This window comes from Pteropus vampyrus, unplaced genomic scaffold (assembly GCF_000151845.1).
Source record: "Pteropus vampyrus isolate Shadow unplaced genomic scaffold, Pvam_2.0 Scaffold632, whole genome shotgun sequence".
Classification (NCBI taxonomy): domain Eukaryota; kingdom Metazoa; phylum Chordata; class Mammalia; order Chiroptera; family Pteropodidae; genus Pteropus; species Pteropus vampyrus.
The window spans coordinates 188,440-205,861 of NW_011889413.1; the positions used below are offsets into that span (position 1 = coordinate 188,440).

The 17,422-nt window shown below is 58.5% G+C and overlaps 1 protein-coding gene across 7 annotated transcripts in view; it reads right to left on the bottom strand.

Annotated features, from left to right (window-relative positions):
- The window catches only part of PCNT (pericentrin), an 88,824-nt gene that overhangs the window by 52,855 nt on the left and 18,547 nt on the right, over nt 1–17,422 (bottom strand). For 5 of the 7 annotated variants that reach the window (XM_023525821.1, XM_023525818.1, XM_023525817.1 and 2 more), the window contains exons 9-15: nt 16,386–16,629; nt 15,859–15,937; nt 13,080–13,209; nt 12,238–12,455; nt 9,047–9,516; nt 7,296–7,815; nt 48–194 (exon numbers count right to left, since the gene is read on the bottom strand). In XM_023525821.1, coding sequence (XP_023381589.1) covers nt 48–194; nt 7,296–7,815; nt 9,047–9,516; nt 12,238–12,455; nt 13,080–13,209; nt 15,859–15,937; nt 16,386–16,629 — 1,808 coding nt within the window. Of the gene's footprint in view, nt 1–47; nt 195–7,295; nt 7,816–9,046; nt 9,517–12,237; nt 12,456–13,079; nt 13,210–13,538; nt 15,829–15,858; nt 15,938–16,385; nt 16,630–17,422 lie in introns of those variants that run through there. The other 2 variants (XM_023525822.1, XM_023525820.1) reach the window with 2 other exon arrangements.

Consider the following 17,422-nt stretch of genomic DNA (forward strand, 5'->3'; position numbering starts at 1 on the left):
CACGGCAGCGCACACCTGGGGTGACAGGGAAGGCGCGGCGCACACACCTGCAGGATCTGGGCGTCCTTCTCCCGAAGCTGCAGAGACGCCACCTCGCTCTCCGCGGGGCGGGCAGACGGAGCCTGCGCGCTCGCCGGCCTAGGCCGCTCCTTCCGCTCACGCAACGCGCCTTGCTTCTCGCTGTGAGACTCGCCCTGCACAGAAACACAAGAGAGGACAAAACTGCCATGAAGGTTTGCGGCTGTGCTTGTCCCGTTTCTCTGCCGTTCACGAGGATTTAGCTCATCCAGCAAACGTTTACTGAGCCCACACTCTGTGCCCAGAGAGGTGATGGAGAGGCCGTGGGGGGGACACGCAGGCAGTGAGCCTGCCCCGCCACGTAGTGGGAAACGCTGGCTCACTTTCCCCACCAGCGTGGTGCCGACTGGATGTGGCCAGCGTCTCCCTGAAGAATCTGCACCCCGACTCTGCTGTGGTGCAGCGACAGGTTCACAAAAAGGTGCGCAGCCCGAAGGCTGCATGTCCTGGGCCACTGGACCCCCTGGGGCAGGTCTGGCGGGACACCAGTTTCCACCATGACTAAGGGCCTCTAGGGAACAGAAGACACGCTATTCCTTAGTGTTCTTGCATCTCGGGACAGAGTGGAGTCTCAGAGGCTGTGAAGGTCACTGTGACACTGGAGGACAGGCCACGTGCAGAAGAGTGCAGACACACTCTGGGAATCCAACCAGAGCTGCAGTTTTAAAGTCGTCTACTGTCCGGCACTTGGGTCTGGGGGACAGCGGGCTTGCGTCGCAGCCTGTGTGTGTTGTCCTTTTCACCTGGTCTGTGACCAGAGCAGTAATGCTCACACAGCCCAGTTCCCTACAGTCGGGAACCACGAGGGCTCAGGAAGCTGGCCGCCCCCCGATGCCGGCCGCTGCGGGCCCTCGAGGGCTAAGCTGTCAGTGAGGGGCAGTCCCGCCCCCGCAAGGCACCACCACTGCCACCTCTGCCACCTCTGCCCTTCAGCCCAGACGTGTTTACCGTGCGTCATGCAACGTCTGTTCCCTCACCCTCCCTGTCCAGCACAGCTCTCTCCTATGACCAATCGTCCTCTGGGATCCAACGCGTAAATCTGACGTTGCACGTCTTGTGCACGGCTATCCCAAAGGGCCTGACTTTGTGTGCCCTGTGTGTCAGTGGTGAACCCTGGCACAGAACGTACAAAGGAAAGGCTACAGACAGCGCAGCCCGTTCTCCGAGTGGCACGCCAACTAAAACACCAAGTGACCCTTGAACGATGAAAAAAAAAAGCAAGTCCCCATCATCAGGGTGTCATGACCATTAAAATCCAAGAAGTTTACAAATCTAAGTTCCTTTGGTTTTAAATGACAAAGTCTATTTCTTTCTAAATAAGAAAAGTTAATTACGTTCACCTGATGAATTAAACTCTATTAACGAAATAAGCTTCCTTCTTTTCAAAAAAACCACAGAGAAAGAACTTTCAGAATGACAAAAAGGATGCCTGAAAAGCTAGCCCTCTGTGAAAGCACTCTAGAGAACACGGGCAAAAACCGTCACCCCAAAGCGCTCACTGAAAACAAGGCTGGGTCTCCGTCGGAGCAGCCAGCTTTGGGGTACCTGAACCTGCCCTGACCCCATCACTCCAGTCTCGGGGACAGCCTTCCAAACAGCGGCCCAGCGGCCACAGTGGGCGGGGGCGCTCTCCCAAAGTGCCACCCCAGCGACTGTCACCAACCAACCCGTCGGCAGCTCACTGAAAAGCCCCGCTCTCAAAGTCGGCAGTTATTTGAGCTGAGGCAGAGGGCGCTGTGCCAGCAAGCCCACTCCAGGTCACCTGTCGGAAACGATGGCAGCAAGCGCTCGACTCGACCAAATGTTCTAGAACTGGTGCTCCAGCTGCAGAATTTGTGAATGGACCACCGCAACGTACAGTAAAAAGGGTGATGCGTGTGGTACGTGAATTACCCCCCAACAAAGCTGCCATCAAGAACCACAACCCATGTGCGATGAGAACGGTCCTGAGGTGTGGTGTGTCCAGTCACCCCGCAGACTGAAGCCAAAAGGGCCGTGCGGTGCCCACAGCAGGCTCCCCGAAGCACAGCAAGAGAATGCCGTTTCTCAGCTTGTGTTCTGCAGCTCAGCCAGGATGCTGAGCACTGGGCCTCACGCCCCAGCGAGAAGGGACAGGGTCGGCTGGAGTTCTGCCCTCACACGCCGGTATGCGGCGGGCCCCAAGGTCCCCCTCTCCCCGTTTCCCCCGTGACGGCGACCAGGCCAGGTAACGCTCACAGGGAAGCTCGGCTGCTGCTTGCAGGCTCCGGCCCTGGTTTCCTATGGAGTGGCAGATGGCCTGCAGGGCCAACTCTGCTCACGCCTCCCACAGCTGGAGCCCAGCGTGGGTCGGCACGGGTGTCCCCCAGATGTCCCCGCAGTTCTGAGTCGGGACACACGGTGGTCTACACAGCACTGAGACGGCCTTGCTTGCACCACAGGAGCCCTCACGGCTAAGAGGGGAGCCACAGTCGTGAGGGTCACCAGGGACGCTAGCCCAGTCGTGAAACCCACAAGTGCCCGTGAGCATAAGAAAAAAACCCTCAGCGCCAGCGGGCACCCCAGGCCGCAGGGCCTTGGCCAAGGGACGAGGCCGCAGTTGTCCCCCCAAATGCACCCCCATGGAACGCTTCCCACCCCCATGGAGGACACAGGAAAGTGAAACAACGTGGCCGAGCCGCAGGAGGCCCACAGCCCCAGCCACAGCAGTCGGCTCTCGGGGCACTGGTGCCAGGTGCCAACTGCTAACTGCCCCGTGCCCCTAACACCCTGCTCAGGAGGCAGGGCCACGTGTGTGGTCCTCGGGGAACTCTGGAGCTGCAGACCACCTTCCTCAGGCCTGACCCTGCCATGGGAGCCCAATGGATGAAACACCGCAAAGCAGCCCTGAGGGAGGGCAGGGCCCAGGGCGCCCCACGCCCACACGCAACATGAAGGCTGCACCCCCAGTGTCCAGCACTGCCCAGTGGGCCAGCTGCCTCTCTCCAGCCACGAGGTCCTTCTGGGCCTCTGTGTCACTGCCTGCCAACAGAGAGGACAGAGGGCACATACCACACGGAACCCCGGCTCAGAAGCCAAGGCCCTTACTCGTCTGTCCACGGCCTCAGGGCAGCTGGCAGCTGAGCACATCCTCATGTCTAGGCCTTCGTGTGGCTTCCGGGGGGCTCTTAAGGCAGCTGACAGGGACGCACAAAGTCTCACACGACAGCCCTAAGAGGCAGGAGAGCGGCTAATGTGAAGGCCCCGCCCCAGTGCGCTGTAGGCAAGAGGAAGTCGCTCTAGCTTCCCTGTGAGGGGCAGTGGGGACACCGCGTGCCTGTCTTGCTCAGGGCGTGCCCGGCCTGCAGTGCAACCCGTGGAAGCACACCACGACGGAGCCAAAGGCCAAACGTGGCCGTGTTCTGCAGCAGGACAGCCCCGGGACATGCGCAGGGGCTGGCGGGGCAGTCTTGCGGCTGTGCAGCCCCAGCCCACCCCCAGCAGGGGGGCGGCCACAGACTTTGGGGGCTCAGTGTCCTGGTGGCTATAGACATGTGGCAGGAGTGCAGATCCTCAGGCCTCGCCCTGATGTGACTGAACAGGGTCAAAAGGAGGCTGACCCCCATGCCTCCCCGCGCATAAGGCTTCTCACAGACAACCATGTCTATTTCCAGCCTCGAGTAAAACTCCGCTTCATGTGCCATGATCTAACGCGAAGGTCAGTATAAAAAAAGATTTTTAAAAGGTCATTCTTAGGTTTTTCTAAAAACCCACAAAATTACAGGGACAATGTCACATACGTACATCCACCATTAAGAAAACTCCGTAGATACCACAACACAGCACAAAGAACACCAATGTAATAACAAACGTAAGTTCAACTGATACGTTAAAGACGTTCAAAATATGCCTAACTGACCAGAAATCCTCTTAATATTTGTATAAACTATTACATAAAACAGATGTAGTTTTTGTTTTGTTTTGTTTTTTTTACCAAGAAAAGATGAAACTGCCCTGAGCAATCAGCACCGGTTACTCCTCTTTCCAGGGCCCCACCCGGGTCACCGCTCGAGGGAGGGGCCTGCATGCGGGCTCATCTCTAAGGGAAGGACACCAAGTTGATGCCTTCAGAGCATTGTCACAACTGCACTCCGAAGGGAGAGAACCCAAAGAGTGACCCAACCACCTCGCCCGTGCACGTTAAATAACTTCTGGCAAGTGACGCTGCTTTTCAAACAGGTGCAAAGATATTTGCGGCCCAGACAGAATCTGTTTGCAGAGGAAGAACAGCACGTCCCTGCTATTTTGGGGGACTATGATCCGAGCAGCCCAGGAAATGCCAGCAAATCTCTGCGTGACCCCCATCTGTAAGTGAAGTCTGAGGGACACCACCAGAGGGATGTGCCACCTACAGCGTCCGCACGAGGCCACAGCCTGAATCTGAGCATGTATGCAGGCATGTCAGCACGTGTGCATGCATGTCGGCGTGTGTGCAGGGAGCGGGGAACACGTCAGACACCCCAGAAAACAGTAGAAACAGCCTGCGCAAACGAGGCCCGGCGTGGGTCCCAACTTCAGCCACCAGAGTGGCAGGAAGTGGGGCTGGGTGTGGACGGAACAAGGAGGTGACAGTCCATCTCTAGACCAGACGGGCTGTGCTGTCTGCAGAGGAAAAAGGTCTGACCTGGCAGAGGCGGACACTGAGGTGTGCACAGTGGACACGCATCAGCGTCCAGTGTCTGTTCACGTAATAGCGGTGGGGAGTGCTCACACTCCACGGTTGGCATATGCCCGCCAGGTGGCCAGAAACACGGCCTGCTAAACTGCTCCATCTCTGTTGTGTTAGTTTCCTCCAATGGACCGTGAGAGCAAGGGGTGAGAGCAAGGGCGGAAGCAGCACGCCCCGCCTCCCCACGAGCAGCGCTGTTTTCTGTAAAATCAGCTGAGCAGAAAAAGTGACGCAGACAGCTTGGGACACTCACAGCCGGGGGCAGAGCACAGCAATAACGGGCCTGCACAGGGCAGCACCGCACCAGGTGTGTGCAGACCGCGTCAGTGCAGGAGGAAGCCGCTAGGCCGAGAACACAGGTGACGTGTGGCTTTAGAAAACACGTGGCTCTCTGTGTTGCCAACAGACAGAACGGGTAGCAGGGCCCAGGCAGCTCCGCGGGATGATGGCAGGTCAGAAGGTGCCACGGAGAGGAAGTGACAGAGGCCAGCCCTCAGGGAAGGTGGCACCCAGCAGACACCCACAGCGCATAAGCAGGTCCCGGGCAACAGCACCTCAGGACGGGGGACAGCTGTGCACCCCGGGGCGCTGCCCTACCTGGATGTGCTGCCCTGCAAACTACAGCAGGGCGTCCACCCCGCTCCTCTCCCGGGGCCGGGCGCGTGGGACCTGCCAGCACCCACCATTGTGGGCCCTTTGGCAACCATGGGCGGCTGGACGGGCCGACTGCTCGTCCTTCACACCCTCTGCTCTGCCGCCCTCTGGAGAAGCAGCTGCGTCACCCACGAAGGCCCCTCAGCACTGTGACTTGAACTGGGGAACAGAGAGGGTGCTGAAGGGACCCTGAGGAGACAGTGAGGCAACTGGAGGCTGCGGCGATGCCGAAGAGGTTGCGGCAGGGCTGCGGGGCTCAGGGAACACGGGCTCCGCCCTCGTGACAAGATCCGCATGGGGACGTCACGAAAGGCAGACTGCGATGCCAGCAAGGGTGCGCTCTTCCTGGCTGTGAGCGCGGTCACCTGGCTGCCTCTCTAGGCTGCCTGAGCGTACGGTATCCTGGGTGGTCCCTCCTCTGTCCTCTGCGCCCTTCAAACGTGGAACCCCACCGAGTGGCCACATTCAGGGTGACTCAGAGTCCAAGGACCGAACAACAACAGAAAAGCCAGCCTGCAGACGTCCCCCCCCCACCCGACGGAGGAGGAGCCCTGTCCTCAGGCTCCGCTCAAGTCCTAACTGCCCCTCCCCCTCCCCCCGGGGCCCTTCCTAGAAGCGGCAGGTTAGATGCCACCGGCCACCATCGGGACTCGGCGACCACATACACGCCGGGAGCCCCGGGCCTGGTCCCGAGGTCGGACGGGGAGCAGCCCCGCAGAACGGCACTGTTGGAAGCTGGCCCTCTGGGGGCCCTGCACGTGTGCCCCAGGGGAGGCACCATGTACACCCTGCCCTCTCACCCCCGCGGGACCGGGCGGCGCAGAGATGCACGTGTCCCCAGCAGTGGGGAACGGCCTCGCTGTCCAGCACAGGACACAGGATGCACCCCAGGGGTTTTGCAAGCCTGTGAGGACAGAGCACAATGACCTGGTGCACAGCACCAGCACAAGGGGAGCCCCTGCTGGTCAAATGCCACCCTGCCCCGATGAAGGGGAACCGAGGCCCAGGGCCAGTCCCCACCTCCAGGCCCCCACAGCAGCCTCGCGCTCCAGAGGCTCCGCCTGCTCCATCGGACGTGGCCTCAAGAACGACCACGCAGGCTGCCACGCGGCTCACGCAGAGCCCCACACACAAGCTTTGGCCACTGAGGCAGCAGCCCTGTGTGTGCCGGCCCCCCAGAGCAGAGCTACGGTGACATGTCCTGTGCGCAGAGCGCCTGCCCTGTACCCTTCCGGCTCCCTGCAGTGAGGCCGCCACTGCAGCCTGCAGGTCCAGCCCCCCATGACCCTCCCAGTGCCACTGTTGACATCGGGCGGCTTACCGTGCGACCCTCGCACAGTGCCACAGCGCCTCGGAATGAGCAGGGCTGCCGCCGTCCCTGCACAGGGTAGCACCTGGCAGTCCGGCCCAGGGCCTGGCGCACCCACCTGGGCCGCACGCTGGATGGAGCAGCCCATCCACTGAGAGGACGTTAAACCTCCAGTGACTTCAGTTTTAGTCCAAATGAACATGTCCTATCCTAAAACGCAGGTGCCCCAGGAGTGCAGGGAAGGGGGGCGGTGGCTCCGGACACTGGGGCCATCTTCAGAAACACCCTTCCATTTAAATGTAGAGCACCTGCCAAAGGGACAGTCAGTGCTCCCAGAACAGGACGGAGGGTTTCACAACGTGAATCCCAACAAGGGAACCAAGGCGGCGAGGGTCAGTGTAGTCGGGGAGCGACACGACCCTCACCCTCCACCCACTGCACCGGGAGCTCCATCACTGTGGACAGTGGCAGCACGTGGAACACACCCATGGACACACGCAGCGCACACTGGGACAGGCAGCTACAGGCAGGGGCCTGTCCTGACAGCGGGAAGGGCCTGGCCCTCACCTGGTGAGCCCTGCGAGGCTCAGCTCTCGGGCAGCCCTTCGTGGACTGAAGCTCCCCGTCACACTCCCGCTGGAGTGTCTCCAATTCTCGCGTCGAAACCGCGTGGTGACAAGAACACTTTTGTGGCAGCTGCTCCTCCAGCTCCGCTCGCAGCTGCTCCAAGGCCCGCCTGTGCTCATCACGCAGGGCCTGAACTTCAGACAGGTGACGGGACTCCACAGCGTCCAGGCTTGATAAGTGTCTCGTCTCCAGGGCCTGGATGTCAGCAGCATGTTTTGCCTGCAGCTCAGCCACGCGAGTGTCAGAAAGAGCCCGCTGCTCTCTCTCGAACGCAGCCTTCAGCTCCCACACGTCGGCCTGGTGCCTGGCCTCGAGGTCCGTCCTCAGGGACACAATGTGCTGCTGGTGTCTGTCCTGCAGGAGCTGGAGCTCGCTGGCGTGCTTCTCCCGGGCCTCCCGCAGGAAGGCATCTTGCTCCGCAGCAAATTTCTCACTGATTTCTTTCCGTTGTTCTAAAAACCTGCGATGACACGTGTGATGAGCACAGAGCGCAAACACGCAGTCGTAAAAGCAGCAACCTACTCGCACTTTCTACAGGAAGCCACTTCTGCTGGCAAGATCGTCATTCGTGGGTTTGTGTCCTTACTCCTTCTCCCTTTGCCGCACACAGCTGAGAGGCCAGAACCCAGGTGTCTGCAGCACGGCCTGAAGTAAAGGACACGAGACCCACAGCAAGCAACCACACACTTCCGACAGGCACGACACAAAGGAGACGTGACTGTGACTCACGGGGAGAAGGACCTCGACCAGGAAGTGGCAGTAAGCCCTCAAAGAGCATTCGAAAGGGTTCACAAACACTCTTCAGGGATGAATTAGGGACGTGAATATAAAGAGCCGTGGGGGGCGCTGGAGGGCGGAGACAGAGGCAGGAGACGCAGTGTTATGGAAGCACCCGGAGCCCCACAACCCGGGGGAGCTGGATCCTCGACTGGCGTAGGTTCCGTGCATGCCTGGGTGAGCAGGAGCTATGACAAGCCACACATGCCAGCAGTTCCCCAGGGACTGCAGGGCTGTTCCCACTGCCGCCCCACCTAACCACACAGGAGCACCAAGGCTTCGTGCCCACGTGGCAGGTGGGGTCGAGCTCAAGCTCTCAGACCCCAGAGCAGAAGCCCCTGCACCTCACTCGTGGGCACACAGGAAAAGGCCAAAGCCACTGCATGTCCGAAGACCCCAGACTCACAAACAGCCTGACCACAACGGCCCAGGCTGCAGAAAGTCGGCACGACAGAGGCTAAAGACCACATCGTGTTATAAATCTACTTAAAACTTCCAGGAAGTGTGTGTGTGTTTTAGAAAAAATATTTTCTTTTTTAAAAATCTGTTTGAGTTTTAAAAAACAGAAACACTAACGCGGATGAACTGCACGCCCTCATGCGGAACAGGCCCACAGCTCCGCCGTGGACATTGAGACATGCGAGGTGCACGCACAGCGGTGTCCGTCAGAGGCGCACGGGCGCCATGAGGGTCTGGACGCTGCTGCTGCCAGCTCGTCTGCTGCCAGAGCTACGTGTCCCGTCTCGTCTCAGGGTAAAGACCAAGTGTCCCAGACTCAGGACATCGCTGGAGCCCACAGCACATCTTCCCAGGGACCCTGCCCGCCCCCTCGGCTGGGTCTCCTGAGCCAGATCTCGCGTGGGAACCTGGCAGACGCTCCACACGTGACACATGGCCGTGCAGCTGTCACCCACCTGTTCTGGGCCAGCATCAGCTGGAGGGCGCAGTCCTCCTGCAGGCGAAGCGTAGTGAGCTCCTGGTCCCGGTCTGTGAGGGCCAGGCTGCCACCCGGCTCCCGGCCGCACTGGCTGCACCGTGGAGACTCGTCCCCAGGGAGCCCGAGCTCCAGCTGCCGCAGGCGGCCCTGCTGCTCCATCAGGGACCCCTCCAGGTCCAGGATCTGCGCCGCCTGCTGCTCCTGCAGTTGCCTCATCTCGGTCTCTCGGCGCGCGAGCCTGTCCATCACTGACTGCCTGTCCGCCTCGGCCTGCCGTCTCAGGCCCCAGGGCCTCAGGGACAGCTGCTCCTCCGCGTCTCTCTGCAGCACCGCGCCGGTGGCTTCCCACTCCGCTTCTCGCTCTCGGGATTCTTGCTCCAGCAGCCGAATCTGCCCCTCCGCTTGCCTCAGCTCTTCCTGGTGACCGTCCACTGACTTGTGTTTCCCCTGCGGGCCATTTTATTTAAGAGGGAAGAAATCAAAGGGAGAGGTTATTGGCAGCAATGATCCAGACCCATCTGCAAAGACAGGGACCTTCCGTGACACACAGCCACATGCTGACAGAGCGACAGGACTGTCACATGACAGGACTCTAACATGACCAAACTCAGAACTCGCCGCTCGAGTGAAATGCAACCACGTGCGAGAATCAACTGCTCCCTAGGTACGGAGCCGGCCTGGACAAAACACACTGACCAGACACACGCGGGGGCAGCACATGCAGATGGCCCTGCAGGCCTTCTCTGCTGTGACGGGAAACGTCACGGGTCTTGTGTCGAGGAAACGGCCGGCGACCCCAAGCACCTGAGGCCGCCACCAGCAAGGAAACAAGAGCAGCAGCCACGCCATGAGCTCAAGTCTCTGAACTTGAACAATTTATACTCCAGGATAAACGAGACCTTGAGCAAGAGACTGATGAGCTAAAACTAATGCTTTTAAAGGTGTCTTGTGAAAAGGAAGATTAATCAGAAAGTTGATGGGAGGCAAATATCCTGGTTTTCAAGAAAAGGAAAGAAATTAGGTCAACAAACTACTGAACATCATCAAGAAGAACCGAAATAAAACCGAAACAGGCACGTGAGCCTGACTTCGCCAGAGGGCGTTGCTTCTGGTGCTGGCAGAGAAGGGCTAATCAGACCAGCCTTCCCAGAGAGGACTGCGGCCTCCGGATAAAGTGTGAGACACTGCACCTGAAGGCCCAGACAGCACCCACACGGCAGGGTACTGAGCAAGTCCCCGCCCGTGCTGCGCACAGGAACCCTGTGATCGTATGAGAGGAACAGAAGGTGAGAGGGGCTGCCTCTCAGGACAGAGCAGAGAGAGACAGCAATGTCTGGGATAAGCAAAACCCCAACCTCAGGCTGATCCCTGATCCACACGTGAGTGTGCAGACTCCACGAGAAGGCCGGCTAAGCCCCAAAGAACTGGACAGTGTGCTTCAGTTCAGCACGGAGAGGATGGAGAGTGGAGTCTGAATCCAGCCAAGGTAGCTGCCCGCTGAAACAGAAAACCAATACTCTTCAGCAGAACATAACAGAATCCAGGCTGTCCACAATGTCCAGGATCCAATCCAAAAATAACTGACATATAAGTAAACAGGGAATATGACCCAAGGTAAAAAGAAAATACACTAGTGAACAACCTCAAGATAACACGAATGTTGAAACCAGCAAAGGGTTTAAAGTAGCTATCATAACTGTACTTGTGAACATGAAAGAAAGTATGTTCACAATGAATAAAAGAATAGGAAATCATGGCAGAAAATATAGAAACGATTAAAAAACAAATGGAAAGTTTAGAAGTGAAAAACACGATATCTGAAATTTAAAAGTTCAATAAAGGAACTTAAAAGCAAATTCCAGGCTGCAAAAGAGTCAATCAACTAGAATTTCAACAGAATCTAACCAATGAGAAGGGGAAAAGATTAGAAAACAAAATGAACAGAATCTCAGGAACCAAAAGATAGTGTCCAAGCGAGTGGGGTTCTAAAAGGAAAGGAGAGAGAGAATGGAGCAGAAACAAAAACTGAAGAAAATACGTGGCAAAATTTCCTAATTTGGTGAAAAACGTAAACGTACAGAATTTCCTGAAAATTATTAAAAGACCACCGTTTTACTAGCACTGTCATTAAAGAGGGGAAGGTGAGGTCAGCCTAGTGCAAGTGTTTTTTAAGATAACTATGTTTTCTGAGGATCTCTGTGTCCTCCTCTAAAATATCTGCAATCAAGTTTACGTACTAATTTTTAGAATTTCACGGGAGAAAAAATGTTGAAAAAAATCACAGGTAGGCCCACCATAGTAAAATGACTAAGAACAAACCAAAGGAAAAAGCCTTTGAAGGAGACAAAGAACGTGACACATGACACTCAGGGAAACACCGATTTGAGCGATACTTGACTTCTCACCAGAAACAACGAAGCCAGAGGGAACATCTCTAAATCCTGACCAAAGCCACCACCCAGCCTTCCATATGCGCCAGGAACAGTGGAGAACGAAGGTGAAATTAGTCTCCCAGCTCAGAGAACGCGCTAAGGGCCCTTCGGGCTGGAGGGAACCGTACCAGCTGTCAACTCAGATTGTCGGGGAGGAACAAAAAGCACTGTGAATGGCAACTGTAAGACTACTTTCCCTTAATTTCGCTCAAGTGCATGACATCATAGAGTGTACAACACAGGCAGATTTAATGCAGTTGAAAGTTATGGCATAAAAAAATGAACAGAAAACGGTAAACACCTGTGCAGTTATAAGCTCACACATTGAATGTTAACGGCCTAATGTAACCTCTAAGTCCACGCCAGTGGGGCAGTGACCTCATCACTCGGGGTCCCCACAGGCACTCTATGGCTGCATGGTCGACCGCCTGGGGGTTCGGGACACCACCAGAGCTCTGGGGGACAAGGCCTGAAGGTGGCCGTGCCAAAGAGCCTGGCTCGAAACCCCACCTGTGTCCTCTAAGGACACCTGGCTGCACCCCCAGCCCTTGGCGACCAGTGGAAGGGGCAACGGGAGGCCACACCCTGGCCTCGGCTGGGGGAGGCTCGTCTGGACTGAGTGACACACTGACCAAGCCCACTCCTGGCCGTGCATGTGTGCGGGCTGACATCCCAACCAGCCAACAGGTGCTCCTAGGAGGTGGCAGTGGTGCCTCCCCACGAACTCCCAGCGCACCTTCTCCTGGCCCTCTTTCAGGCAGACCTCCCTCTGCAGCTTCTCGCACAAACGTCTGTTTTCTTCTTTCAAGAGATCGACTTCTGCCTTGAGCGTCGTCTGAAGCAGCGAGAGTTTAACCTTGTGCTCAGCTTCCAAAGCCAGGACCCTGGCTGCCACCACTGTGTCCACGTCCACCGCCGTGTCCCCCCCGGCCCGCAGACACATGGGGGCGAGGTCTGCAACAGAGCAGGGGGCAGGGAGGACGGTCAGATGCGACCCGCAAGGACACCCACACCAACGGGGACAGGATCTTGCCTTAGAATGCCTCGGCCAGCAGACCTTCAGGTTCTGAAAAATCGTGCGAGCTGGATGTCAGGAGTGGACGGCCTGTGCCCGCACCACGCACACCGCCAGCTCCGGGGAGCCCGGGCCAAGACAGGCGCTCGTGTCAGGCGCCAGCGGGACCCTGGCCCTGCCCACTTTGCCTGCTCAGATCAAGAGGGATGCGGTGGCACCGTCCCCAGGGCTGTGCCCAGTGAGCGCGCCGGGCGTCCAGGCGGCCCAGCCCTCGGCATCCGCGTGCTGCTTCGCACCTGCTCTCGGCAGCACCGCCACTGCCCATCCCCACCTGCCACACCTCTGGGATGCCCACGGCTTCTCCACCTGCTGCCTCCTGCTGCCCGGGCCCCTGTGATCCCCAGGGCTGCTGTGAGGCCAGGCCCTCTCCTGACACGTCCAGGCCCTGCCCCTTGACTCTGCAATCCCGCATGGGGACAGCAGGCTGGCCTGAGGCGCCTCCACACGACTTAGGCCGAGGCTCCCAACCTCCCACAAAACACTGTGAGCCGAGAGGCACTAACCTTGGCCAGGCTCTTCTGAGAGCCCCACACGCTGCTCCGACATCCAGATCTCCGCGAGGTCCCCCTCCTGCTGGGCTGCCACTTGGCACTGGGGGCTTTCCTCTAACATTGTGTGCGCATGCAGGCTGGCCTGGGGGGTGATGCACGGAGAAGGCGTGTCCATGAGCCTCTCTGCCTCCCTGGGGAGCCTCACAGGCTGCCCCCAATTTCACGCCCCAAGAGCGTGGGATCTGCCGAAGCGCATGGCCTCAGCACGGGGCCCTGGCCACCCCCGGGAGCCCGACCACGACACTCTCGGAGCCGGACCCCCGCCCTCCCCTCCTCCGCTCACCCCCTTTCACTCATCCAAGGCCACGGGCGCCCAGGTTTCTGCGCCCACTCACCGAGCCACCTCACTCCCCCCGCCCTCCCTGACCTGCTGTGCGCAGCTCAGACACGGGGCCCAGCCAGCGTCCTCACATCAGTCAGTAGGAAAGCCCAACGCAGGCTTCGTCGCTTCCTGTCCCCGTGCAATGCCACCTGTGAACCCAGTTTCCTCAAAAATCACACACGAGTCACAGCAACCTAAATCTCGGGATTTCTGCCCCTGTGACAACAGAACACACCAAAGGGTCCCATTCCAACTGAAGAGTAAATCCAGCGAGTCCAACGTGAAAGTGACTCACCATTTGGAAAGAGCAAATAAACTTGAAGCCTGGACCTCCCATCCAATCAGGGCTGGGTTCCAGAGGAATAGAAACTAGAGACAAATCACCCTTTCAAAGAACCGGAAAAAAGCACAGGAAAACACTGCTACACTGAGAATGGGGCCGAAGCGCCGAGGACGAAGGAGGGATGGTGCGAGGAACACGCAACCCCAGACCGCAGCCACCGGCAGCCATGCAAAAGTGACCACGGTCCGGCCAGAGATGAACAGAGTGGGCACGTCCGAAGCACAGAGAAACGGGCAAAGACGTGGACGGCAAATAAGGAAAAAGGAAGAACGGCTGATGACTACGTAAGGAGACACTCGCGCTCCTCCGCAAGCCGGCTCTGCCCACAGCTGGACCTCGAGCTCCCGGACTGCGAGCGGACACACGTCTGCTGGCTCGACCGCCCGAGCTGACGAGACACACCTGAATGCCCAGGACAGCAGACGTTTTGAGTAAAGATGGCGCCGACAGGGCACGCGGGCGCTCTTCCATGAGTGAGTGCTGCCCACCAGGACAGCGGCCACCAGACGCGGGAGCTACTGACAGCTCAAGCAGTCACCATCAAATAAAAGCCAACCTTGGCCCCTCAGTTGCACCAGCCACACTCGAGCGTGCATGGCACATGAGCCAGAGGCCATGACACTGCGGCACAGGCGTAGCACGCTCCCGCCGTCACGGAGAACGGTGCTCAGACGGTGCCTCCTGCACCGGCTGAAGACAGAAACGCCACGGAGGCAACCCCAGGACCAGCAGAGCTCAGCATGCAACTCAGCACAACTCTCGTGGCCGCTCTGGGGGGCACAGGGGAGCGGCCTGCGGCAGGCGGGGCAGATGCCTGAGCACCCAGGGGAGGACGAGGCTCTCCCAGCCACGTGTGTGGCTGTGGGCACACGCGCAAGCAGACCACAGTGCGATGTGAGTCGCCAGAGCTGTTCCCCCACGAGACAGAGCCAGCCCTCCTCTGCCTGGTGCCAGACTGCATTCGGGGAAAGGACGGAAATTCAGACCTTACGACATGAAAACAGTCCGCCTGCGTCAAAGACTACCGAAACACAACCTTCTCCACGACTGAAGAACTGCTCGTGCAACAGCAAAAAAAGCAAACTGATCAAAAAATGGGCAGAGGCCCTCAGTAGACCTTTCTCCAAAGAGGACATAAGGGTGACCAATAAACCTTATGTCGTGAAAAGATGCTCGATGTCACTAATTGTCAGAGAAATGCAAGTTAAACCCACGACGAGATATCGCTCACACCTGTCAGAATGGCATCATCAGTAAATCGACATGTGCTGGCAAGGATGTGGAGCAAAGGGAGCCCGCACGCACTGGGGCTGTAAACTGGTGCAGCCACTATGGACAACAGGGTGGAGGCTCCTCAAAAGATCAATGCTGAAACCACCATGGGACCCCGCAGTTCCACTTCTGGGTGTTTATCCACGGAAATCCAAGACACTAAAGTGAAAACACGTACGCACCCTGTGTTTGCTGCAGCATTATTCACAAAAACCAAGATACGAAAGCAGCCGAAGTGTCCACTGACGGATGAGCGGGTAAAGGAGTGGGACATACACACGATGGACTATTATTCAACCACAGAAAGGATGCAATCTTGTCACCTGTAACACGGACGGTCACAGAGGGCGTCATGCTAAGTGAAATAAGTCAGACCGAGGAAGACAATACCACGCGATCTCACTTACACGTGAAATTTAAAAAGCAAAACAAATCAAAACGGCTGAGTTCGTGGATACGGGAAACGGCCTGGTGGTCACGAGAGCCGGGGGCGGGGGGGGGCGGGTCAAAAGGCACGACTGCCAGCGCCAAGGGCGGTCAGTCCTGGGTGTGACGCAGAGCGCGTGGCTGCAGGGCACACGCCGCACTCTGTGCCTGGGAGCTGCTAGAGAGTGGGCCTTAGACGTTCTCGTCGCAAGAACAAGGGCTTCGCGAGTGTGGGCGGTGATGCTACCAGACGCACGGTGGGGGCCACGCCACAACACGGACAAACGTCGGGTCACTGCGTTGTCCACCCTGGACTGATACAATGTCCTATGTCAATCACACCCTCCGTAAACAAAACGGGCCATCACCTCGTGCTGCTCCAAGTGCAAGCCGGGCGGGTCGAGACGGCCTCTTCCTCCCCCTCCAGACGCCTCTTCTGGAACCGCGCTGGGTGAACAGAGAGGGAACAGGTCTGGGAACCGTCCGCACGGCACTTTCGCACGTGAACTCTGCGGCGTCCCAGGATCTGACCAGGTAAAAGAAAACCCCTCCTGCTCCCTCCATCGCAGCCGTACGTCTGTCAAGGACAGGGTGCCTCGGCTGAGTGCACCATGTCTGTGATGGTGACCAGGGCCGGTGTCACAGCTACAAGGACCTGGGACCCCAGAGGACCCCAACAGCCTGCAGCCAACCACCACTGGCTCCACGTCGCTGTCCGTGCCTGTCACACGTCAGATCAGCCCCCGGCTCTGTCACCTTGACTCAAGCCCCGAACATCGAGAGTTTGTGGAGCATGGGCTGCCCATCCGCACCAGCACAAAACGTCATCAGACTGCAGCTCAACTCGAGGTCCCCACGTTCCAACACCCGCCTGGGACAAGGCACGCATGCTCACCTGAGTGCCACGGGCTCCGGGGCAGATTCTCCCCTAGCCCCCCGCAGCCGCTGCTGCAACACGGTCAGGGCTTCTTGGTAATTTTTTTCAGCGTCCCCTAATTTCTTTTCAAAATACAGCCTCAGCTGCTCCAGCTCAGACTCGTGCTGGGCTTTGTCCCGCTGCTGCTGCTGCTCAAAGTCCTGCCGAAGGCGCGCCAACTCTCCTGCGTGGGACGCTGGGGCCAGGGGCTGCGCGCGTGACTCTGTAGCAGGATGAGATCACACAGTCGCCGGGCCAGACACCCAGGAGAGATCGGGACGCACTGAAGACCCCGTGGCAGGGCGCAGTGGACTTCTGAAGGCCCCCAATCCCAGAAGCTGGGACGGGACCCAGGGCCCTTACACGAGGAGGGGACCCAGTGGCCCCGGCTGGAGGGGGAGGCCCCAGAGAGTGGCCTTGTTCGCCAGCAGGCAGCAGACAGGCGCAGCCCCTGCTCTCTGGTCCAGAGCCGTCAGCCCAGTGAGGTCGCTCAGAGATGAGCAGCAGCAAAACACACGTCTGTTTTCCTTTCCCGTGTCTCCTGGGCTCCACCCCACCCCCGCCACTGTGACACGCATCCTGTGAGGTTTTCTCATTAAGGACAGTTAGTCAGGGTGGCCTTTGTGACACGCATCCTGTGAGGGTCCCAGGTGAGCTGCCCTCAGTAAAGGGGCCGCCATGGCGGGGCCTGGAGACTCGGACGTCACCCCGCAACAGCGGAGCTCATGGGATCCCCACAGACAGCACACCTGTGACGCTAGGTGCCGGCTGACATCTGCGTTTCAGGGGCGCTCAGCTGCAGCTGCCAGCAGCAGGAAGCCCCTCTGGTCCGCCTGGCTGGCTTCCCACTGCACGGTGCCACCAGCGAGCTGCGCGCTGAACCAGCCCTCCACGTGAGCCAAGCGTGCCGCCAGCAGGCAGCCTGCACCTCACACCACAGGCCCGTCTCTAAGGAGCTCACGGACTGCCTGGGCCCACCACCCCTGCTGCCCCTTCTGGGGACCACGACGAAAACC